At 40.6% G+C, this 25,479-nt stretch overlaps 1 protein-coding gene across 1 annotated transcript in view; it reads left to right on the forward strand.

The window, feature by feature from the left end:
- The first annotated feature begins 8,343 nt into the window (after positions 1–8,343).
- LOC133455447 (amyloid-beta A4 precursor protein-binding family A member 1-like) overlaps positions 8,344–25,479 on the forward strand; it is a 32,270-nt gene continuing 15,134 nt past the window's right edge. Inside the window, exons 1-5 of the mRNA XM_061734500.1 lie at positions 8,344–8,614; positions 18,310–20,268; positions 22,686–23,087; positions 23,863–23,902; positions 24,007–24,152. Of these exons, the coding sequence (XP_061590484.1) occupies positions 18,382–20,268; positions 22,686–23,087; positions 23,863–23,902; positions 24,007–24,152 (2,475 nt within the window). The 5' untranslated portion in view covers positions 8,344–8,614; positions 18,310–18,381. The remainder of the gene's footprint in view (positions 8,615–18,309; positions 20,269–22,685; positions 23,088–23,862; positions 23,903–24,006; positions 24,153–25,479) is intronic.

Genomic DNA, 25,479 nt, shown 5'->3' on the forward strand with positions numbered 1-25,479 from the left:
TTTCTGTTTTCAGAGCTATCATTATTATTATTATCATATTATTGCTATTATTATTATTATTATTATTATTATTATTATTATTATTATTATTATTATTATTATTATTACTATTATTATTATTTTGTGTAGACTTATGATACTTCATTTGTTCTTTTTGTATACTCTATTCAGTTAAAAGGTGGGCAAGATAAGCTTTATGCTTTAAGCTCAGACCTTTTCGGTCAAATAATCACAATGTTGACCAGGGAAAAACCTGTGTTATCTTGTTTGTTGATTTTTGTTTGTGATTGACCGAAATAAATATAAACTAACTAAAAAAAAAAACTTGCATGTATGATAATTTTACATAATAATCAGTTTCCCGTTTAAAACACTTGAGTTCTGTGCATGTGCAACCATATGAAATGGATCCAGAATGATTAATGGTCTTTAGAGCAGTGTGACCTGACTACCTCAGCTCCTCCTCAGCATTTAGGATAAAATGAAATAACAACTTTGTGGCAGATCTTTACAATAAGCCACTGACACCTTCTTCTAATCTTGCCTGCTGTTATAGCATGTTCATTTTAGAGTTATATGCTCAACTATAACATGCACATGCTGAGTGTTAACATGCAGCATTAGAAGTGATGTCGAGCTGAAAAACACAAAACCCTGTGTGGAATAATGGGGTGTTTAGTTGTTTAACATGATCACAATAAACAAAAAATTATCAAAACTCTAACTCACGAACCAGGAGAGAGTGAAAACATGTTGCAACTATGTAAGAAGTTTGTGCAGGCTTTGGCCTTGAACAGCTCGCAGGCTCGCAGAATCATACTTACGCACAAAAAAGCCTCCATATGTTCTCATGCACCGGTGTAATGTAGCCCCTTGAGCCACAGGAATATTGTTCGGTTGCAGCAGCTGGCGAAAAGCGTCATCCACTCAGAACATTTTGGGAGATTAAATTTAATTTTAACAACGAGTCAGTGGCAGTGACATTATTGAACCCGTTAAAAAAATTCCCTCTAACGAAGCTAAATCCGCCGTGGCTGGGAAGTATTACGCAGCCCTCTCTGTTCATGTTCTCCACTTGGCAACCTTGAAAAGGAGCCTGGTGCAATTTTCTAACAGACACAGCGCAGTCCTGATAGGGGGACCTACCGGGTGAGAGGGGTTAAATAAAAGGCAACCATGTGGAAACATCCTGTCATTACAAATCATGCTGAACTACAAGGGAAGAACTGTGCTCGTCCCATCTGCAAAAAACTAAGTCGTTTGGACAGGAGTTTTAACGGAACAACTGAATTCTGACCACTTTTGGTTCAATGTCCATGCAGACGCGGGATAACACGGAAAGAAGGAGAAAAAAATGTTGCATGCTGGATATGGAAAACTAGGCTTTGCTGTATTATTTAGAGGAATAACTCTCATCCACATTTGTGCTCCATCTGTCAGATTTACTTCTGTCTTCTGCTCCTTTTCTGCAGTTGTTTTGTACGTGGTCAGCACTCTTCCTTCCTCTCTCCGCTGGTCATCAGAATTTTAACAAGGAACCGAGACGGGCCGAAGGGTTGGAGAGCAGATGGGGGAGGTAATTTATCCCCTGGTTATGTAGTCAGAGGGTCCTGACTGCAGCCGTCACGCAGAGAAACTGAGTCACTCCCCTGTTGAGATTGCACAGAAAATGATTCAAAGTGACGATTTGGAGCTGCAAACTTATTGTTGAGTGCAGAAAAGATTGAAAATAACCTTCTTGTTCGCGTTGAAGGGATAGGGTTCTGAGATGAGTGTATTTATTTAGGACTGCTGAGGGTTTACCAGGCTCACGTTACCATCTTCCAAGTTTAATTTCCTGCATACACAAAAACACAGAATAACTCAACGATGCCACATGTGTGGCATGCATGGCCTGTTGTTTGCTGGGTGATGCAGTTTTAACATGTTCCCCTCAGAATATGTTTTACTGCTTGAGGGATGTCCAAGATAAATCCCCTACAGTCCCCCACCCTTCTGCTGGAAACAGCCCAGCCCTCTGCTCATGCTCCGAGCTTTGACTGAGTTGTTGGTGAAAGCTCTCCCAGCGAGCAGCCTGTTGTGAAGGGAAACTGTTTAGGAATAATAAAGCTGACTCAGATGCTGGGCTGTTACACAGTCTTCTGGGAATGATAGTAGGAGATTAAGAGTAACGTTCAGCCACAAAACATGTCAATTTTACAATTATAGGATGTAATTACTAATTTATATTCACTGGAAAGATAAAGTACAACCTATTGAAGCGTCATCTGCTATTGCTCTTTGGCCAACAGCTGTGGGTGTGTTTAAACAAAAATGCAATAAATTATAATTGTTTATGTGTTACCAGCTTTAGCACATTAGTGTGACTCCATGATCACATTTTATGGCCAATTAATGCAAAAAACACAGAGTGAACATGTGTGCTATAAAAGTGCACAAACTTGATTTGGCAATGTGACAAGCTGATTGTTAAAATGTTTTGGGCTTTCAAGGAGCCAGACTACGACGGAGTATTAGGGCCAAACTAAGACAAAAAAAAATGGAAATTACGAAAATAAAGTCATAATAATATGAGAATAAAGTCATAAAATTACCAGAATAAAGTCATAATATTGTGAGAAAAGGTCGTAATATTACGAGAATAAAGTAATATTTTGAGAATAAAGTCGTAATATTAAATATATTATAAATATAACTTCACAAGATGCTCAATATTCCTAATTTTAACACAGAGAGAAGATGCTCTTCCTGTTAGTTCTCATAAATTACCACTTTATTCTCGTAATATTACGACTTTATTCTCATAAATTACTACTTTATTCTTGTAATATTATGACTTTATTCTCATAAATTACCACTTTATTCTCGTAATATTACGACTTTATTCTCGTAATATTACGACTTTATTCTATTACGACTTTATTCTCGCAACATTATGACTTTATTCTCGTAATTTTACGACTTTATTCTCATTATATTATGACTTTATTCTCGTAATTTCCCAAATTTTTTTTGTCTTAGTTTGGCCCTAATACTGGTCGTACCAGACACATGGCTAAAGACATTATTTATACAGCATCCCTTCACAACAAAAGCCCGCTCAAGGCACTTCATTCAGGAAGCAACAGCCTTCCAAAGGAGCCCAACAAACTGCATCGAATCCTACACGAACAAGAATGTGACCCACTTTGATGCAGTCCTCCATCCTGAGCCAATGCATGAAAGGGGTGTCATCTGCTTTAACAGAGAAAGTTTCAGGTGAACTTATTGTGAATTAGGTTGCCACTAGGGCTGGGGATCGATTCAAATGTCAAGAATCGATTGGATTCCGATTCTTAAGATTCAGAATAGATTATCAAGATTTGATTCGATTCGATTTCGATATTGATTTGGGTTAGTGTTATTAAAACTGTTTTTTGAGCTGTTGCATGAATTATATGACTGTAGTTATGCAAAATATTACTACTAGTATTATATTGAGATTAAACAGCAAGTATTGCAGATAATGATGCTGTAAGGACCAATCAGCTCCCAGAATGCTGATAGAACTGCTTTCAGAAACATCATGTGGGTCAGAATTACCAAACAGATCCAGGGAGGAAACAGAGACGGATTAAATCAGTTTTATTTTTTCCCACATTCCGTTTTTATTTGTTCCATTTTCGGTCTATTTTGGTTTTTAATTTTTGAGCATTTGGTTTTTAGCATTTTTTGCAAATGTAACCCCAAGACAGTATATAAAGTAATGAAATGTAGACAATTTATGCAATTATAACCTAACACTTTAATGTTTTCATACCTTTAAACATATTTAAAGGCAAAAACATGGCACCAGTTATTCTCGTGTCCAACAAAATATTCCTTTTTTGGGGATAAACAAAAAAATAACCAAAAGTTGTAATGTAATGATGGAAAAAAATACATAAATAAATAAAAGGAAAAAAAATCGATCTTTAGACATATGAATCGATTTTTAGGAATTAATATGAGAATCGATTTAGAATTGGGAAATCGATCTTTTCAACACAGGCCTAGTTGCCACCCAGCCTGTAGGCGGGGGACCTGTGAGAAGGCTGTTCCTCAATAATGGGGATTGAGAACAGTGAACTACTACTTCATGAAGAAAATTTTGCCATCAGTCCTAAAGAGTGTAGACCAGATGAAAACACACGCTTTAAGCAGGTAACCATGGATTGTGCCTCGTGAACTTACTAGAGCTGTAAATTCAGGCCAGTGGTTTTCTGCATGATAAGAGATAACCCAGTAATGAGCCATAATGAAACATTCATGTGTTTTAATTCCAATATTGGGTTTAGTCAGTGCTCACTGCAGGCTGTATAACATGTTCAGTATACATTCATTCATGTATGCGGAGAGAGACAAACACAAATTATTAATGCGGTTTCTGGAAATAGAACTGCAGCAAACTAAACCCACAGAGTGAAATATAGGCTGTCTGACATGAGTTATTGCCAGCATCAATGCCACAGTGTTTCCGTCAGTATTCTCTCGTGACTTGATTCCATGTTTCAGACCTTTTTGATCAGCTCAGGTTTCAAAAATATCCCACGTTCACCAGGAAGTTCAGAGCCTCTGTTTCAGAGGCGTACGCAGGCTGTTCGTGTGGGATCAAAGACACGTGAGATGGATATAACAGATTGGATACCATGGTTACCGCTCAACACCATTGCCACCCTGCATCCTGTATGGTTGTCACGGTAACGGGTGCCCCTGCAGAAATGAAAGGTGCGTTGGAGACGGATGAGAACGTAGACACAGGACTTGGTGTGATGCGCTCTGCAGGGTCTCACCAGAATATGGCATTATAATCACACCAAGATCACCACTGACAAGCCCCCCCCCCCGACCCATACAATCCACCCCACATGAGCCACGGCTACTGTTACTGTATTTATACTATATGTATTACCATCCATGTCTGCCCACAATAAATGGTGTATCTAAATTCAATTAAAAATAATAAATAAATACAAAAAATATATTAAAAAGTCAAAAAAAGCCAAATTATTTTGCCAGAGAATCTTTAAATTCTGTTTTGAATCTCAGATGTATGCAGAAATGTTCATGTATTAAGTTTCAATATTAGTGGATTTTTAGAATATTATTACAATTCATAAAATAAATAGGTGTTTTTAAAAGGACTCACTCTTTTGTTTTAACAAAACCATTTCAGTCTCATGAGGAAGACATGAGGAAGACAGACACTGTTTATGATGAAACACTTGAGTCTGAGCTCCAATCTAGGAAAAATCCTGCATTTTAAGGCATAAGTTGATATTTAAGGAAATCAACATTATCTAATCCTCAGAATCGGAGCCTTCAGTTGCAGTTGCGAGGCGGTGGGATTTTATGGGTGGCAGTGAGCAAGAACCTCTTGTTCCTTAAGCAGGCCAAAAAATGGGATGAAGTAACTCGAATGAACCATGTAGGAGGGAGAGTAGGCATAAAAAGCAGATCGAGATGTCTGCCTGAACTTGTTTGAATAAATCATCACTTTTAAAACATACATGGAGATAGCGGGGCTAATAAATGCCACTTTATTTCACTTAACTTAAAGTCACTGTGTAGATGTAGAGTGTGAATGTATATGAAGAATGAAACTTTTGCAATCTTAAGAGACACTATTATGTCAGATCATGGTTCCAGCCCATCAAAATAATTAGGGCCCGAGCACTTACAGTGCGATGGCCCTATTGTATCTGTAGGAATTGTTGTCCTCGTTTTTTTTCTTTTTTATTCTTTCTTATTCTGACGAAAGGAGGACCTTTTTGCCCCCCTAAACGTGCCCAAAAAGTCACCAATTTTTGCATGCAAGCCAGGCCTGGCGAAAAATTTGATATTTAATGGTTTGCATTAATGGGCGTGGCCTAATGGCTCAACAGCGCCCCCTAGAAGATTTTGTGCCTCAAGCCCCACAATACGGTTTGACGTACATGCACGAAAATCGGTACACACCTGTATCATGTCGCAACTTAAAGAAAAGTCTCTTGGCGTCATGTGCGAAACTGAACAAGAAGTCGGCCATTTTGAATTAATCGTGTAATTTTGGTGCAAATTTATGCCATTCCTTCGGCAGTTAATACGGCTCGAACGGTAACGTGCACCCAGGTGTGTTATACATCAAAATGTGCGTCTCCATCCTGCGACAACACGCATTACTTTTCTCTTTCATAAGTGTTACCGTGGCGACGCTAGACGCCAAAAAGCGCGCCCTCCCTTCATCTGATTGGTCCATATTTGATAGTTCCCCAAAAGTCACCAAATTTCGGAGGTAGATTTGTGTCTTAATTATTCAATCAAAAAAAAGATTGCTTCAATCAAAAAATATATTTTCAATAAAGAAAAATGTCAAGTCAATCGAAAAAAAAAAGTTCAATCAACGAAAAAAAGCATGTCTGACCCATGGATCTATAATAATAACTGGATGGGAAATTGAAAATGGCCGCCCATTCATTTCAATGCAATTTGCTCAGCGGCGCATACGCCGAAAAAATCTCTGACTTCCGGGTTTACTTCCGCATACACTGGCCCATAGAGCATGCGCAGTTGAGTCACCTCCCATGATGCTCTGGGGCCTCCCATCATGCCCCGGGGCAATGACGCGAATATTAATATAATATGTATTAATATAATATATGAATTAATGTATATTATTACATGTATAGTATTACATATATTATTAATGTATTAATATAATATAATTACATAATATATATTAATATATTAATATATATTAATATAATACAGCCGTGACGTCACGCCCAGAAAGAGACTTTTCTTTGACTTTTCTGGCCGTTATAAAACATTTCTGACGGATATAAAGTCCATGACTTAAAAATATAGAATACAAAGATTAGTAATTGCCGGTGATTACAGCTGGAGGTGTCCTGTGAACAGTTTTAGAGGCTTCTCTTTTACTATTGCGGTCTATGGGAAAAGAGCTTTCTGGGCCCCATGGGATTTTTTGTTGCAGTACCGCGGCTGGCCACTGGAAAAAATCGGCGTGCCTGCTGAGTGCGAGACCCGGGGGCTGGTCTGACCCTATGGTCTGACGAATGGGGAAGCTTCCGCCCACTGCGGGATGTTTGTGTCAAAATGATTCAATCAAAAAAAAAAGACTTCAAAACTTTTTTCACTTAATAAAAAAAAAAATTACTTCAAATCGAAAAAAATATTTTCAATCCAAAAGAAAGTGTTCAAATGCAATTCTTTGGCTCTCAAATATTTTTTTGCATTCAAACACTTTTTTTCTTTGATTGAAAACGTTTTTTTTATTGAAGTGATTTTTTTTTATTGAAAATATTTTTTTCTTTTTGAAGCAACTTCTTTTTTGATTAAATGACAATGGCACAAATGTCCTACCCATAACATGGCCCAAACACAAAACAACACTACTTCAATCAAAAAAGTAGCTTCAAACAAAAAAAAATCTGCTCTGTTTTTCTGAATTAACAAGATCGATTTTTAATGAAAAAAAAAACTGCTCTGTTTTTCTGAATTAACGAGATAACATTTTAATTAAAAAAAACCTGCTCTGTTTATTCTGAATTAACGAGATAATTATCTCAGAATTCTGAGAAAAGTTTTAATGAAAAAAAAAAAATCTTCGTCTGAACAACCGCAAAGTCCTGAGGTGCCTGAGGCGCAAAGTCGACAAACTAATAACAATATCATCTATATAACTTAAAGACAAGAGTATCTCCCAATGTTTCAAACCAAAAGCAAAATAAACCTGGATTAAACTGGACAGGAACATGTTTGTTTCCATGAAATCGAGCTCTCAAGTGAATGACAGCTTCTTGCAAATTGTGAGGAATCTGATTAATTCAGAAAATCAGAGCAGAATTATTTTTTTTCATTAAAACTTTTCTCGGAATTCTGAGATAATGAACTCATTAATTCAGAAAAACAAAGCAGAATTATTTTTTTTCATTAAAACTTTTCTCGGAATTCTGAGATAATTAACTAGTTAATTCAGAAAAACAGCGCAGATTTGTTTTTTATTAAAATGTTATCTCGTTAATTAAAAAAAAAGGCTTTTTTCTCAAGTGAATGTAATAGCTTCCGTACAAATGCATTTCTTTTTTCTTTGATTGAAATCATTTTTTTTATTGAAGTGATTTTGTTTTTTTTAAATTGAAAATATATTTTTTGATTGAAGCAATCTTTGTTTTGATTGAATAATTAAGACACAAATCTACTTCCATACATACAGTATGTAGATGCCCGTTGAGATTTCAGCCCCTAGTTTGCGATGAGGGAAACAGCGCCGCCAGCGGCAGACGGAGGAAGTGCGCTGCAGAGCAGCGGTCCGCAGGCTGCTGCTGCTGCTGATGGAGGAGGCTGCTGCATTCATGGCCGTGCAGAACTGTTTGTCTGCACAACCAGCATCGACCGTGTTTATAAAGGCGCTTTGTGCATAGTTAATCCGCTCTGATGTCACGGTGCAGAAGGAGGGGCTGAGCTTTCCGCTTTAATCCGAGCAGGTTGTCTGGAGGGACAAAACCAAGCCGGACCGGGCGAGACACCGCGGGGACATGGGCGATGTGCACTTCAGCGGTCGGAGCCGGGCCTCTCCTCCACTGACATGCAGGTAAATAAGTAGTTATCACGTCCGGGAGTCTTTGAGCAGAAGGGTTGCTCTGGTTTTTGCAGATTTGGCGAGGGTCGTTTCACTGATGGCGGATCCTGCACCTGCAGAGATTTACCGAGGACCGTCACGAGGGACCAGGCATTTAAGTGACACCAGATACATTTTTATCCTTTCCTCCCCCCCTCCCTCCCTCCGATATGAATGTCAAAAGATTTTATAAATCGAGCTGCCTGCAGCAAAGGACGTGTATTTATTAATTGACAGGAAATACGCAAGCCATGTATCAAAAATAACACTCATCGTGTAGTTTTTATCACTTATCATCACCGTGGAAAAATATTGCACATGTCAATTACTAGAAAAGGTACGAGCCTGATCATTAGTAACAAATAATACAAATTCAGAGCTTTTGTCCTTTCAAAATAAACGCGAGGGCGTTTAAAAAGCCCAGCGAGCTTTCAAAATAAAAGCACTTGTCCTGCTGGTCCTGGTCGTACGTTTATCCTCTCCCTCCAGAGCTTCCAGTGGTCTGCAAACACACCACTTGTAATGTGATAACTGATGCATCCCAACATGGACCATATGCTGGCTGAGTGATGGTGTGTCAGGATTTAGTGTGTGTGTGTGTGTGTGTGTGTGTGTGTGTGTGTGTGTGTGTGTGTGTGTGTGTGTGTGTGTGTGTGTGTGTGTGTGTGTGTGACACTATCAGCAAGAGTATGATTCATGCGCTGGTGCTCTACACACTGACTGGAGGGGTAGAATCCTTCAAAATGAGGACAGGTGCTACTAATAATTCATTACGACATCCATTAATCTGACAGCTATTAACAGAGCAAAATTAAATGTCAGAAAAAAATGGTAAAGTTGACCACGGGTATCTTGTTGCCTAACAACAGTATACATATTTTTTCGCTTACTTGAATTTACAGTTACATAAGAAAGCAAATTATTTTTTAAATAAATAAAAATACATTTGCCACAAATCTCAAGCTGGCAAAAGGTGCAAATGTGTAAAACATGGAGTAAAGTGAATATTTCAATAATAATAATAATAATAATATATCCTGCAAGTTGGTTGATAATTATAGATAGAGTTAGGATTTTAAGATGGATAAAATATAACAGTTAATATAATATTTAAGTGTCACGTCAAGGTAAAAGGGAAGCTCATAATTAAACATGTCTTCTAATCTCCTAGATTTATAATAGATGAGCTACCACCTGCTGGTTTTTAATTATCCTGGATTTATATGACTCTTTTGGCCTCTCCTGCAGGACTGTCAGTCTGCTAAAGGTGGACTTTATGATTATAACAACGTGCCTTCAGGCTCCATCACTACAAATCATTTCTAAACCCTTCTTTTAACCCAATTACTCTTGATGTATATTGTTCCTGGCTGTTTGTCCAGTCTCAGATTCAGTTTTCTTAACTGACAATTTCATTTATTTCAATTAATCAAACATTATTACAATTTTCTGCATCTTTCTTTTTTAAGTTTTAAGTTTTTAAGTCATTATTACATTATTAAGATCACCTTGAAGAGTTGTGATGACGACCAGTAGGGAAGTAATGTTGTGGTTTAGCTGGAACTGACAACACTTGTGTGAATGCTAGCGTACATATTTAATCATTTAACATCTTGTAAGTGTGCACAGCCCACGCACATAGTGATCTCTCTACTGTATGTCCGTCAGTGTAAGATCAGAGAGTTAAAGGCCTGGTAAATCCCCCCCACCCCCCTCCCAAGCAGCTTTCACTACAGCCTGACAGATGGAGGTGCGGTGCTCGGTTCACAGCTCCACAGGTCTGGTTGGAGTAACCGCCACGCTTGCTAGGCCATCTGTGACCCCGGCATCTTCTCTCTGACGCCCCCGTGGAGCCACCCGACCACTGTCACTGAGTCCTTTAAACCCCAGGCAGAGGGGAGTGTGAGCCCCCCGTCCTGCTGCGTGCAATGCAACAAAAAAAGATAATCATCACTAGTGCTGGGCGATATGGACCAAAAGTCATATCTCGATATTTTCTAGCTAAATGGCGATACTCGATATATAAGCATTATAGCATAGCATCTCTGTTAGCTTCATTTTTTTCTGAGGCAAACCCTTAAAAAAACAGTCAGTTTTAATACAAAGCCTTGTGCCAAATGTCACACAGGTTCCTTTATTAACAAAGGTCTGCACAATATCAAAATGTATAAAACAAATGAAATAAAAATAAACTGCCTGCATATATAGAATAAAAATGCTTCTTGAATAAAATAAAACAAATATCCCTTTCCTGCATAACAATTAAATTAAAATACACTGTGCAATTAATACAATGTAGACAGTAACAGGCAGACTTTTCCAATGAGGTTGACAGTTGTGCAAATAACAAAACATTTTTGCAAATCTCAAATAAAACATTCAAGTCAATTTGTCACAAAATAAGCTATATCAAAATCATAAATTTTTTTTTTTTTTTTTTTTTTTTTTTAAATCGATATAAACGATATTGTCTCGTACCATATCGCGTTTGAATATATATCGATATATATTAAAATCTCTATATATCGCGCAGCCCTAATCATCACCAAATAAATATTGTATTAGGGAAGAAAAAAAAACTTCAGGAATCGTTCGTTTGACTGTAATTAAGCTTTTTTCTTGGAATGTGGTGGTGGGTTTATTTGGGCTTTCCTGTAACGGAAAAATTAAAAAGGTATATCATAATCAGTAATTTTGGTCAACGACTACTTAAAAGATCATTCAGACGTTTGAAAGACATTGCCTTTATTGACATATCAAACATTTAGAATTTTCCATGGTGAACAGTGATGCTCAGATAAACCCGGAGATGTTTTTGGAAAGAAACTTAAACTAATACTCTTACATTAAACAGAAGCAGGTGGAAGGAATCAGTCCCATATTGAATGTATCGACTAAATCATATTTTTTTTCCTAAATTTTTTTGTTTTTAAGAAATTATTGGGAGTCAATATTCAAAACACAATTAAAACATGATTAATTGGGCATCTTTGAGCTTCATGTTGCTTTCCTTTAACTGAGCTCAGTGTTTTGATGCATGTCCCAAATAAATGAATGTACTCATGGTGCTTTATCGAGAGCCTTTGTGTGCAGCTCTTTGCAAGCTTTAATTGGTGTAAATCAGTGCTCAAACGCTTCCCTGGTGCATTTATAGAGACCAAAATAAGTCAGTCAGACATGACCATACATGACCAGACACTGAATGACAGCGTTACTCCTCTTACTTCCTGTTTAGGAAACCAGCAGCGTTTTGTTGCTACAGGCATTGGGGGAGGACAAAAAAACCAACAAAATAAAACAAAACAACAAAAAACAGCTTTTTACATTTCAGTATGAATTTTCATGAATTGTTATTGTTCATGATGAGCATTGGATAATTCATATTGATGCACTTGGACTCCACATCCATTGTTTTCCCAGATAGTAGTTAAGGTTCAGGATGAGGATAGATTTGCATACATTGCACGTGAATCTGTGCACAATTTATTGAAACCCGCCTCTGCAGACAGTTTATGCTGAACTAGGGCTGGGCGATATGGACCAAAAGTCATATCTCGATATTTTCTAGCTAAATGGCGATACTCGATATATATCGATATTTTTTCTGTGCCATAATTGGGGTTTCCCCCAAAGCATTATAGCATAGCATCTCTGTTAGCTTCATTTTTTTCTGAGGCAAACCCTTAAAAAAACAGTCAGTTTTAATACAAAGCCTCGTGCCAAATGTCACACAGGTTCTTTTATTAACAGAGGTCTGCACAATATCAAAATGTATAAAACAAATGAAATAAAAGTAAACTGCCTGCATATATAGAATAAAAATGATTCTTGAATAAAATAAAACAAATATCCCTTTCCTGCATAACAATTAAATTAAAATACACTGTACAATTAATACAACGTAGACAGTAACAGGCAGACTTTTCCACTGAGGTTGACAGTTGTGCAAATAACAGAACATTTGTGCAAATCTCAAATAAAACATTCAAGTCAATTTGTCACAAAATAAGCTATATCAAAATAAAAAAAAATATATATATATTTTTTTAAATCGATATAAACGATATTGTCTCGTACCATATCGCGTTTGAAAATATATCGATATATATTAAAATCTCGATATATCGCCCAGCCCTAATCATCACCAAATAAATATTGTATTAGGGAAAAAAAAAAAAACTTCAGGAATCGTTCGTTTGACTGTAATTAAGTTTTTTTCTTGGAATGTGGTGGTGGGTTTATTTGGGCTTTCTTGTAACGGAAAAATTAAAAAGGTATATCATAATCAGTAATTTTGGTCAACGACTACTTAAAAGATCATTCAGACGTTTGAAAGACATTGCCTTTATTGACATATCAAACATTTAGAATTTTCCATGGTGAACTTAAATGCTGCCAGGGATGCTCAGATAAACCCGGAGATGTTTTTGGAAAGAAACACCAGGGTGACCTCGTGATCACTTAAACTAATACTCTTACATTAAACAGAAGCAGGAGGAAGGAATCAGTCCCATATTGAATGTATCGACTAAATCATATTTTTTTTCCTAAATTTTTTTGTTTTTAAGAAATTATTGGGAGTCAATATTCAAAACACAATTAAAACATGATTAATTGGGCATCTTTGAGCTTCATGTTGCTTTCCTTTAACTGAGCTCAGTGTTTTGATGCATGTCCCAAATAAATGAATGTACTCATCGTGCTTTATTGTGAGCCTTTGTGTGCAGCTCTTTGCAAGCTTTAATTGGTGTAAATCAGTGCTCAAACGCTTCCCTGGTGCATTTATAGAGACCAAAATAAGTCAGTCAGACATGACCATACATGACCAGACACTGAATGACAGCGTTACTCCTCTTACTTCCTGTTTAGGAAACGAGCTGCGTTTTGTTGCTACAGGCATTGCGGGAGGACAAAAAAACCCCCAACAAAATCAAACAAAACAACAAAAAACAGCTTTTTACATTTCAGTATGAATTTTGATTAATTGTTATTGTTCATGATGAGCGTTGGATAATTCATATTGATGCACTTGGTCTCCACATCCATTGTTTTCCCAGATAGTAGTTAAGGTTCAGGATGAGGATAGATTTTTGCACGTGAATCTGTGCACAATTTATTGAAACCCGCCTCTGCAGACAGTTTACGCTGAACTAGGGCTGGGCGATATAGACCAAATCTCGATATTTTCTAGCTAAATGGCGATACTCGATATATATCGATATTTTTTCTGTGCCATAATTGGGGTTTCCCCCAAAGCATTATAGCATAGCATCTCTGTTAGCTTCATTTTTTTCTGAGGCAAACCCTTAAAAAAACAGTCAGTTTTAATACAAAGCCTCGTGCCAAATGTCACACAGGTTCCTTTATTAACAGAGGTCTGCACAATATCAAAATGTATAAAACAAATGAAATAAAAATAAACTGCCTGCATATATAGAATAAAAATGCTTCTTGAATAAAATAAAACAAATATCCCTTTCCTGCATAACAATTAAATTAAAATACACTGTGCAATTAATACAATGTAGACAGTAACAGGCAGACTTTTCCAATGAGGTTGACAGTTGTGCAAATAACAAAACATTTGTGCAAATCTCAAATAAAACATTCAAGTCAATTTGTCACAAAATAAGCTATATCAAAATCATAAAAAAAAAAAAAAAATGTAAATCGATATAAATGATATTGTCTCGTACCATATCGCGTTTGAAAATATATCGATATATATTAAAATCTCGATATATCGCCCAGTCCTACGCTGAACCTGCACAATCACTGACGTCACAGTCTGTAGGCACCTTTACATTTTAATAGAAACACTTTACCCTTGGTTCAACAGGGGTATCTTTTGCTCTTTTTCTTTTTTATAAAAGTTAAACGTAAAATTACAGATACTTCTCTCCTCGTACCATCTAGCCTCCACTTCCTCTCAGTTTTACCCTCTGCGTTTTTTGTTTATTGCAGCTAGAAGGAAACCTAAAATGTAATCTAACTTATTTGCATCAGATGAATCAGAATGTCAGTGCAGCTACGATGCTCAGCGACCATTATGAAGTGCAAAGATGAAAAACATAATCTATAGAAGTTGTTTTTTAATGTTTCTGTAAACAGTCCAAGCAGACGAGGATGAGGGAAGCGACAGTGAAATATACGGAGCAGCAGAAAGGCTTTTCATTTTTGGTGCGTGTCTTCAACAAGTTTTTTTTCCTTTCTAATCAGACTGTACAGACTATTCTGTCCATTTTTCCATGCCACTTTATTATTCTTGAAACATTTATTAAAGCTGCACTAAATCTGCAAAACGGGGCTTCTCGTTCACAGAGAGCCTTCATTATTCAGAATGCTGCCCTGTTTATTTCTCTTTGTCAGATTTTATTATAAACCCGATAGAGGACCCTTCTTACCATCCTGCCCTGCTTCTTCTTCCTCCTCCTCCTCCTCCTCCTCCTCCTCCTCCTCCTCCTCCTCCTCCTCCTCCTCCTCCTCCTCTTCATCCCTTTCTCTCCCATCTTGTGCCATCTGCCAGCTGCTGGTGGACGGATGAATGTGCAGCAGATTAAACTGCAATGCTTCCCAGGGGATTTACATTTTTGGTATTAGCGGTGCAGAGATAAGGAAAGGCCAGTGTCAATATTCAACGTGGTTTACAACGATTCCTCTTTTAAAAGATGCTGTAACCAGTTGTAGCACATGCACTTTTGAAATGAAGGACACTTGGTTAAAGTGCTTGTGTAATTCCTCTTGCACTACTAGGTGTCAGATATATACCAGAAATTACCCCCCAAAAAAGTGACACAGTACAGTAGCATGTTTTTCTTCATACTTACTTTATTGGCATATCCTAGAAAGCCTTTAAAAATGTCCATGACTGATCCTGCACTTGGGGTCGTATACTGATCTTGTGTCACATTGAGGCCACTGGAGGAGCGGAGGGGCATTTTTTTCTATTTTTCAGAGCGGTTTAGCCTCCCTAGCTTCTGTTTTCACTTAAAATCAGTAAAGGTGTATTCATTTCAGTGGTAGAGAGTAATTGGGCTCGTCAGCAGAGTTGTTCATCATGTATATGGTAGAAACATTCAGCATGCTTTGATTTTGTTTACATTTTTATCACAATTTACACTGTCAGCAGTACAAATGTGTAAATTAGGCATAATGAGAGCTTCACAGTGCTCTCAGTTACACCTCTGGTAATTACTTTAGAGTCCACTTTCAGAAAGGGGGTTTCAGAGGCGGCCGGGTCCATGAATAAGGCCATTGTTTCCTTTGGCTGTGGCTTCAAGGCCATTTCATTGATGGCATATTTGTGCCTGTTTTGCATAATTGGAAGTATGCAGAGTGTGAACATAAATTCCTCTCCTCCAGCGGCCTGACAAGGCGCCCTACATAGGTGTCCATTTATCCAAAAAAGGCACCAACTTCTTGCTGATAGGATGAAAGATTGTTTGGACCAGAAGGGGTTGAACAGAATAAGGACTGTTGACTGAAGGAAATAGCTTCCTGGTGAACTTTGTTTTCACAGTTGCAGAGTTTTCTTTGTCCGAAATGACTTCTGTCTTAACCCAGCAGGGCAACAGTACCACCTGCAAGAGTATCCACATTTCACACTTTTTGTGTGATAAAAGTACATGCGAACCCACAAAGTTGTGTTAAAAAGCAGTGTGGAGAAAATTATGTGGCACGGCGAGGCCTTTGGTTCTACATATTATAAACTCTTTAAAACAATTATGCAAGAAAGGCTTATCACGGCATACCAGACTCTCCGCTGATATCATACTCACTCAGTTTAGCGCACAATCTAAACCCCCTCGATGATTAATTTATAATACAGACAGTTAAAAGAAAACTAAATTGGAAATGCAGACTTGATTTTTTTTATTTGTAGGACATTTGAATCACAGCACTGTAAACTTTTCTACATTAAATCATTGTTTCCGTTGTTGACCCATTTAAAAAAAAAAATCTTCATTCATTCATTCATTCATTCATCGTCCGCCGCTTGTCCGTTCCCGGGTCGCGGGGGCAGCAGCCTCAGCAGGGATGCCCAGACTTCCCTCACCCCAGACACTTCCTCCAGCTCTTCCGGGGGGAGTCCGAGGCGTTCCCAGGCCAGCCGAGAGACAAAGTCTCTCCAGCGTGTCCTGGGTCTTCCCCGGGGTCTCCTCCCGGTGGGACATGCCTGGAACACCTCCCTAGGGAGGCGTCCGGGAGGCATCCGGTACAGATGCCAAAGCCACCTCAGCTGACTCCTCTCAATGTGAAGGAGCAGCGGCTCGACTCCGAGCTCCTCCCGGGTGACCGAACTCCTCACCTATCTCTAAGGGAGCGTCCAGCCACCCTGCGGAGGAAACTCATCTCGGCCGCTTGTATCCGCAATCTTGTCCTTTCGGTCACTACCCAAAGTTCATGACCATAGGTGAGGGTAGGGGCGTAGATTGACCGGTAAATCGAGAGCTTCGCCTTTCGGCTCAGCTCCCTCTTCACCACGACGGTCCAGTACACCGACCGCATAACTGCGGATGCTGCACCGATCCGTCTGTCAATCTCACGCTCCATTGTTCCCTCACTCGTGAACAAGATCCCGAGATACTTGAACTCCTCCACCTGAGGCAGGAATTCTCCACCCACCCGGAGAAGGCATGCCACCCTTTTCATTTGGAGAACCATGGCCTCGGATTTGGAGGTGCTGATTCTCATCCCTGCCGCGTCGCACTCGCCCTCAAACCGCCCCAGCACATGCTGGAGGTCCCGGTCCGAGGAAGTCAACAGGACAACATCATCCGCAAAAAGCAGAGATGAAATCCTGAGGTCCCCAAACCGGATCCCTTCCGGCCCCTGGCTGCGCCTAGAAATCCTGTCCATAAAAATTATGAACAGGACCGGTGACAAAGGGCAGCCCTGCCGGAGTCCAACATGCACCTGGAACAAGTCTGATCTACTGCTCAGATCGAATCAGACTCCTGGTCCGATCATACAGAGACCGGACAGCCCTTAATAGAGGGCCCCGGACTCCATACTCACTGACCCCCCCACAGAATGGCACGAGGGACACGGTCAATGCCTTTTCCAGATCCACAAAGCACATGTAGACTGGTTGGGCAAATTCCCACAAACCCTCGAGCACCCTGCGGAGGGTGTAGAGCTGGTCCAGTGTTCCACGACCGGGACGAAAACCGCATTGTTCCTCCTGAATCCGAGGTTCAACTATCGGCCGTAATCTCCTCTCCAGTACCCTGGCGTAGACTTTCCCGGGGAGGCTGAGAAGTGTGATCCCCCTGTAGTTGGAACACACTCTCCGGTCCCCCTTTTTAAAAAGAGGGACCACCACCCCGGTTTGCCACCCCAGCGGTACTGTCCCCTTCCTCCATGCAATGTCGCAGAGGCGTGTCAGCCAAGACAGCCCTACGACATCCAGAGACTTGAGGTACTCAGGGCGAATCTCATCCACCATCTTTTTTCTCTGGATGAGAAAAAAAATCTTATCAAAGGTTAAATTAGCAAGACTTAGAAGCTAAATGTGCTTTTATATCCACCTACTGACCTCATGTTTTTCCAAGGGTAATGTAAAATAAGTTTAGTCTTCCTTGGACGTGGATTATGGATTATTGGATTATTTCTGTTGATGATCACATAGTGATGTTTCTTCTCTGTATCTCATCTGTCCCTCCCAGGTTTTGCTTTTGAGTGGCATTTCTTTGAAGATGAGCATGTTCTGAAAACCGGAGACAAAACATACACTAACAATGAGTAGTATCAGGGACTATCAGGGAGACGCAGCGGGGGAGGCAGGAGAGGAGCAAACCACAGCTTCTGCGCCTCCGAAGAGCAGGCAACCCAACGGGAACTCTGGCGAACACCCTGTCCGTCGGTCCTGGAGGCCGTGTCAGATGCAACACCAGGACGAGGAAATGAATCCCCACCACCATCATCGTCATCATCATCATCCTCCTCACCACCACCATCACCCTGCAGGTCGTGGACCCCCTCGTCACCGCCGGAGGCCTCAATCCGGCCAAGGGCAGAGCCAAGGCCAGGCTCAGAGTCCAGGTGTGGACCCGCCCGTGTTCCCTTCCCGGTCGGACAGAGGGGAGAGTCAGGATGCCGAGCACCGTCCCGTCCAGCAGCACCGCCCCGCTGTCACCCGCTACCGCCGCCATGGCGACCCCAACCCCAGACTGAGGAATCCCAGACAGAGGCAGCCCTTCCGAGAGAACCAGGATTCTTCACCTGGTGTGGAGGAAAGAGCAGGTCCAGCAGAGGTGCAGGCGCAGCACTGCCCGTCAGTCGACCTGGACTCTGTAGCCGACCTGTCACAGGAGAGGGCATCGCCTCACATGACTCCAGTCGCTGTCGTTACCCCTACCCACCTCGCAACTGCTCCGGAAATGCCTAACCTGCAACATCACCCCCAACTTGCTTCTGCTGATGCAGAAGAAGACCTCCATGAGCGTGAAGCAGAGTGTGAAGAGGACTCAAAGGAAGTTAAAGAGGACAAAGGAGAAGAAAAACAGGCGGCGAATGAGGGAGACTTTCATTCAACAGCAGACCAATCCGGCTTTAGCCACGATGACAAAGCAGAGGGAGAAGCCCAAAGGGTGGAGGAAGATCAGGAAGTTGTGATGGACAATCCGGAAGAGGATCCTGCAGCTCAGGGAAGTGAAATCACAGATCTGTGCTCGGACACAGAAAGTGCTGCCTCTCTCAGCATGGACGGACCTCTCCACAGCCCACCACCGCTCCACTCACCAACTCCTCCTTCCTCCCCCGAGGTTCCTCCTTTCCCACAAGTGGATCACTTCAGTGAGGACATCAGCATGAGTTCTCCCCCAGACAACGAACCCGTACCTGAAGATGACGATGAAGAGGAGGATTGCTCTGAATCATGTTCGCTGTCTCACTCTACTTCTTGTTCTGAATCTTATCCAAAAACCTATGCAGAGTTTTACACAGAATCCCACCAGAAGTCTTACGAAGACCCAATCTACGAATCCTACTCTGAGCCAAAATGCCATCCAAACTCTTTCCCCGAGCCTCTGAAGACCTCGTACCCCGAGTTACACAGAGAACCTCGTCAGCCATCTGGCCGGATGAACGAGCCCAACAAGGCCCAGCACGAACCCTGCCAGGAGTCCTTTACCAGTCATAGACTGGAGAATGTAACAAAAGGGTCTCCATCCTCATCCACCGAGGGCTCTTATCACGCTCCGAGGCAGAATAGAGACCGCTGTTCACGTCACTCCCCTCTGGATCGCTCTGTCGGCTGCCGGCTGCACCACTACGACGGACAGTCTGACGGTGAAGGGGACGGTGCAGATAAAAGCCCTCTTTCCAAAGGCGGTGGGCAGTCGCCCAGAAAACCACACACCCAAACCAATACCCTCTATCCCGGGCAAACCGGCGAGATCCACAACGAGCGGAACGTGGTGGGTCTCGCAGGAGAAGCTGCAAAGAGCTCAGGAGACGCCATCAGCCTGGCGATAAAAGACATCAAGGAGGCGATTGAGGGAGTGAAGACTAAGACGGTGCGCTCGCCCTACACACCCGACCAGCCCGTGGAGCCAATCTGGGTGATGAGGCAGGAGATCAGCCCAATGGAGGACGTGTACCCGCTGCAAGCTACAACCGGCCATGTTAGTATGCCTTCACTTATTCTTAGATATCATGACTAGGGCTGGGTATCGATTCAAATGTCAAGAATCGATTAGATTCCGATTCTTAATATTCAGAATCGATTATCACGATTCGATTGATCTGATTCGATATTGATTTGGCTTAGTGTTATTTAAAATGTTTTTTGAGCTGTTGCCTGAATTATATGACTGTAGTGAAATAATAATTTCACAATAATTATTGTGAAATAACTAAGAAATAAATAACTCAAACAGGCCTTTCAATATCCATTTAAAGTGCAAAAAAGAAAGAAATTGCAACAGTTCATGCAGTAAACAAATCATTTTAGCTTATCTAATTTATTCTGTCACCACGCACACATATTGCCATGAAGCACCTGGCATTTTTCAGAAGTGTCATGACAAACTGTGTGTCCGACTACTGGGATTAAAGTTCAACTGGCGAAAATGATGAAAAAAAAAAAAAAAAAAATATATAAAAAGAAATCGATATTTAGACATAAGAATCGATTTTTAGGAGTTAATATGAGAATCGATTTAGAATCGGAAAATCGATTTTTTTCAACACAGGCCTAATCATGACTTCATTAGTACAGATTTACTTTTTTTTTCCATATTTATGGCCTGGTTGTCTTGTTTGTAGCCATTAACAGACTTCTCCGATGTTGGTGTTTCCTAAAAAACTGAAATGTGGCAAACAGAAAATGACACAGCTGGCTGATTACAACCCCAAATTAGTAATTAGTTGGGATAAAACAGAAATTTCAGACAAAAAAATAATGCAGATACTTAAATTTGCTTTGACTTCCAGCTCTTTCCAGTCAGTATGAGCCCAAGGAGTTTCATGTTTGTCATATCCACTTTGTTCGGTTTCCAAATATTCATCTGCTTTTGTAGTGCAGGCTGGCACGCACAGCAGGATGGGCTCATTTTTGATACCATTTTTTTTCTTCAAAGTTTTCCACACATTCTTTATTGGGGACAGATCGGGGCTGCAGGCAGGCCCGTCTGGTACTGGTACTGGTACCACCTCCCCCTCAGCCACGTCTCTCTGATGTGTCCACAATGTGGTTTTGCATTGTCCATAAATCCAATTTAATAAATAAAAGAATGGATGTCTTTGTTAACGACATCCCCTTGAAGGCAACATTTGTTGCTGTATTAATCAAAGTACTTTTCTGCATGGATGCTACCAATGCAGGAGTAAACTATCTTTGCCAAGGACGCTGACACAATCCCATACCGTCACCATCATGATAACATCCTCGGTGGTCATTGATGTCTTTGAGTTGGCATCTGTTTCTTACTAAAAAAGATTAAGGAATAATGATTCAACGAACTGTGACTCATTTTGGTTGCTGCGTTTGCACGTGCAGAGATGCTGGCGATGAATAAAAAAACTCACACAGAGACTACTTTGAAGCACCTACTCAAAGGCACGTGCTTGTCTCAGCCCCACTGAAGTTCCTGGTAATGGAGACAAACCAACAGTTGAGGCCCCGGAAAACTCCCCTGCTCCTCTGCCAATGGAAACTCGCCCTATCTTTGTTTAAGGAAGAGTAGTAGTAGTAGATTTCTCTAGTCTTTCATGACAAATTGGAGATCGTCTGCCCATCGTTAGACTAGGGCTGGGATTCGATTCAAATATCAAGAATCGATTCGATTCCGATTCTTAAGATTCAGAATCGATTATCACGCTTGGATTCGATCCAATTCGATTCGATATTGATTTGGGTTACTGTTAATAAAACTGTTTTTCAGCTGTTGCATGAATTATATGACTGTCTAGTTATGCAACATATTAATACTAGTATTATATTGAGATTAAACTGCGAGTATTGGCAGCTAATGATGCTGTAAGGACCAATCAGCTGCCAGAATGCTGATAGAACTGAAACAGAAACATCATGTGGGTCAGAATTATCAAACCGATCCAGGGCAGCAAACAGAGACGGATGAAATCGCTTTTATTTTTTCCCCATTGATGAGAATTTGGTTTTTAACATTTATGAAAATGTAACCCCAAGAAGACAGTATATAAAGCAAAGAAATATAGACAATTTATGCAATTATAACTGAAAACTTTAATGTTTTTATACCTTTAAACATATTTAAAGGCAAAAACATGGCACCAGTTATTCTCCTGTCCCACAAAATATTCTTTTTTGGGCATAAACAAAAAAGTACCAAAAGTTGTAATGTAATGATGAAAAAAAAAGATTTTTTTTTTTTTTTTTTTTTTTAATCGATCTTTAGACATATGAATCGATTTTTAGGAATTAATATGAGAATCAATTTAAAATCGGAGAATCGATCTTTTCAACACAGGCCTACGTTAGACCCTCAAAGATCTAGTTTCTTGAGCCTTATAAGTCTTTGTAACATTTCCTCTTTACCTTCTTTCTTCCCTCTATCAGTCTTCTCCTCACTCTCCCTCTCAGTCGGCGTCAGAGTCTCCGTGCCGATACCCCCCAGCTCCACTTCGGGAAAACGTCAGTCCTCTGAGGGCCGAGTCGTCCAGAAAACTCAACCCACAGCATTATCATCAACAGCAGGCGCAACACGGCCACCACCACCACCCTCACCACCACCATCACCAAGGCTCCCAGCCACCGCAGAGGGACGCCGCAAGGGCACCGCAGGGGTACACACATCCACAAACGTACACGCCTGCAACGCCGAATCAGCAACAACCGTGTCAACGTCAGCAGCAGCAGCAGCAGCAGCAGCAGCAGCAGCAGCAGCAGCTGCCTCCTGCTCAACCGTCACAAACACAAGCTCAGCCTCAGTCGCCGTCTCAGCAACCGTCTGTCCAGGAGGTGAGAATTTAACCTCATAGTGCACATGGACGTTTTTGAGTCGAGGCATTTGTGGTTGAAACATTTTATTTGTTCACATCTAAAAGAACAGTTTTTTACGACGGAGTATTAGGGCCAAACTAAGACAAAAAAAAATAGAAATTACGAGAATAAAGTCGTAAAATTACGAGAATAAAGTCATAGCCTAATGTTACGAGAATAAAGTTGTAATATTACAACTTTATTCTTGCAACAATATGACTTTAATCTTGTAATTTTACGACTTTATTCTCGTAATATTACGACTTTATTCTCATAATATTACGACTTTATTCTCGCAACATTAGGCTATGACTTTATTCTCGTAATTTTACGACTTTATTCTCGTAATATTACGACTTTATTCTCGTAATATTACGATTTAATGTCATTATATTACGACTTTTATTCTCGCAACATTAGGCTATGACTTTATTCTCGTAATTTTACGACTTTATTCTCGTAATATTACGACTTTATTCTCGTAATTTTACGACTTTATTCTCGTAATTTCCATTTTTTTTTTTGTCTTAGTTTGGCCCTAATACTCCGTCGTAGTTTTTAGATATGAATCATGATGTAATAAATAAAATAACAGATATTGTGTAAAAAGAAGAAAGTGGGCACTTATTAATGAGAATCTAGCGGTTGTACAGAGCAATTTTGAGTCCTGCTGAATTTAACAGATGTGGAGAGATCTGTCGTGTGTGACTAAAAATAATGAGCATTTTTTTTTCTCTCTTCTGTGGCTTCTCAGATACGCAAAGCTCTTCCTCCCTTTCCCACATTTGTTGACGGTGAGTGGAATCCCAAGTGAAAAAGTTCTTTTTTTTTTCCTTTTTCCTTCTCCAGTCCACATGGATGCATGTGTAACCTAACATCTAATATCTGGTGTGTGCAGTGCCGGGGCCGTGCGATCCCGAGGACCTGATTGACGGTATCATCTTTGCAGCGACGTACCTGGGCTGCACGCACCTGCTGTCAGAGAGGACGCCTTCAAAGAGCGCCCGCATGCAGCAGGCTCAGGAGGCCATGACCAGAGTGCGGGTGAGGACAAAGTACACGTAAACATACTTTAAGTCCCTGTTTATGCCATTACAGACGAGGATGAGCAGGATGAAATGTGCTTCCACGTCCAGTGTGATGCTTCTGCTTACTATGACGGTTACCAGAGCCGTCTGGGAGATTTGCGAGGCCCTGTGCGAAATGGCCGGGGGGGGGCCCTCGCGCGCTCGCTACGCTCACGAGCGCAAAATTTTGGGGGTTTTCGGGTCGGATCGGGTGTCTATATGCGCAATTTTAACTCTCCAATTAGCAAAATACTGGATACCTTCCCCTGCCTCATCATCATTTGGCTTGCCTCGACGCGGGGCCCCATGGCTGCTTGAGACCCGGTCGGATCGGTGATTTTTGTAACAAATTTATCAAACGAGCCTTTCAGAGAGGCATTAAACTCTTCAATTTTCTTTAGTTTTTTTCTTTTTTCATCCCCTGATGGAAATTTCCTGAATCTGTCTTGTTCTCTCGACATTGTGTGACAGTTTGTTCCAACTCCACCGTCTGGATCAGAGTAACTTGTGTCTGCGCTTGGTCTGACGCAGTTGTATTGAACAACAGACACGCGCATCATTGCACATATATTTATTGATATGCACAGACTAGTACACATTTAGGTCTGTAATGGAACGTGTCTGTAATGGAACGTGCGACCCCTTGGGGCGCGAGGCCCCGTGCGGTCGCACGGTTCGCGGTTCACAACATGCTGACTATGATGCTTTCTCTTCCTATTGCACAAAACCAAAAGCACAACCTTTTCATAGGGTCATATGACGGACCACTATATAAGCGTCCAAAACCTTAAAGCTTGCTAAAATGGATAAAAGGTTGATTGTGAAATGGACATCGTGCAAGTTAAAGCTGCAGCTCCTGTGTAAGGAGATATATTTTCACTCTGAAACCCAGAGGTTCACTTCATGCTGCTCTTTTTAAGTCCAGAACCCTGAGCAGGCGACACAGCCAGGGGCTGAAACGTCTCCGGACTTATGCACAGTGCATCGCCGCACGGATCACTGCTCCTGATCCAGGCCCTTTCTCCTCAGCTCCACTTGCCTTTATGTAACACAAGTTGTGTGCAACGCCGTCGGAGCTGGGAGACTCCAGTTCACTCTCTCCTCCATTCACAAGTGTATGATTTCAAAGACACGTCACGCAAAAGGGCAAACGCTTTTAACTTCTTTGTTAGGGGTCAAATTTAGAAAGTCAGTGAGAAGTTGGTGACTGAAATGCATTTTCTTTTTTTATTGACTTAAAAAGAAAGAATGGACATGATGCTGTATCCTCCAGCACTAACAGCTCTGTGGGTCATGGTGAAGTT

The sequence above is a fragment of the Cololabis saira genome, chromosome 11 (genome assembly GCF_033807715.1).
Source record: "Cololabis saira isolate AMF1-May2022 chromosome 11, fColSai1.1, whole genome shotgun sequence".
Classification (NCBI taxonomy): Eukaryota; Metazoa; Chordata; class Actinopteri; order Beloniformes; family Belonidae; genus Cololabis; species Cololabis saira.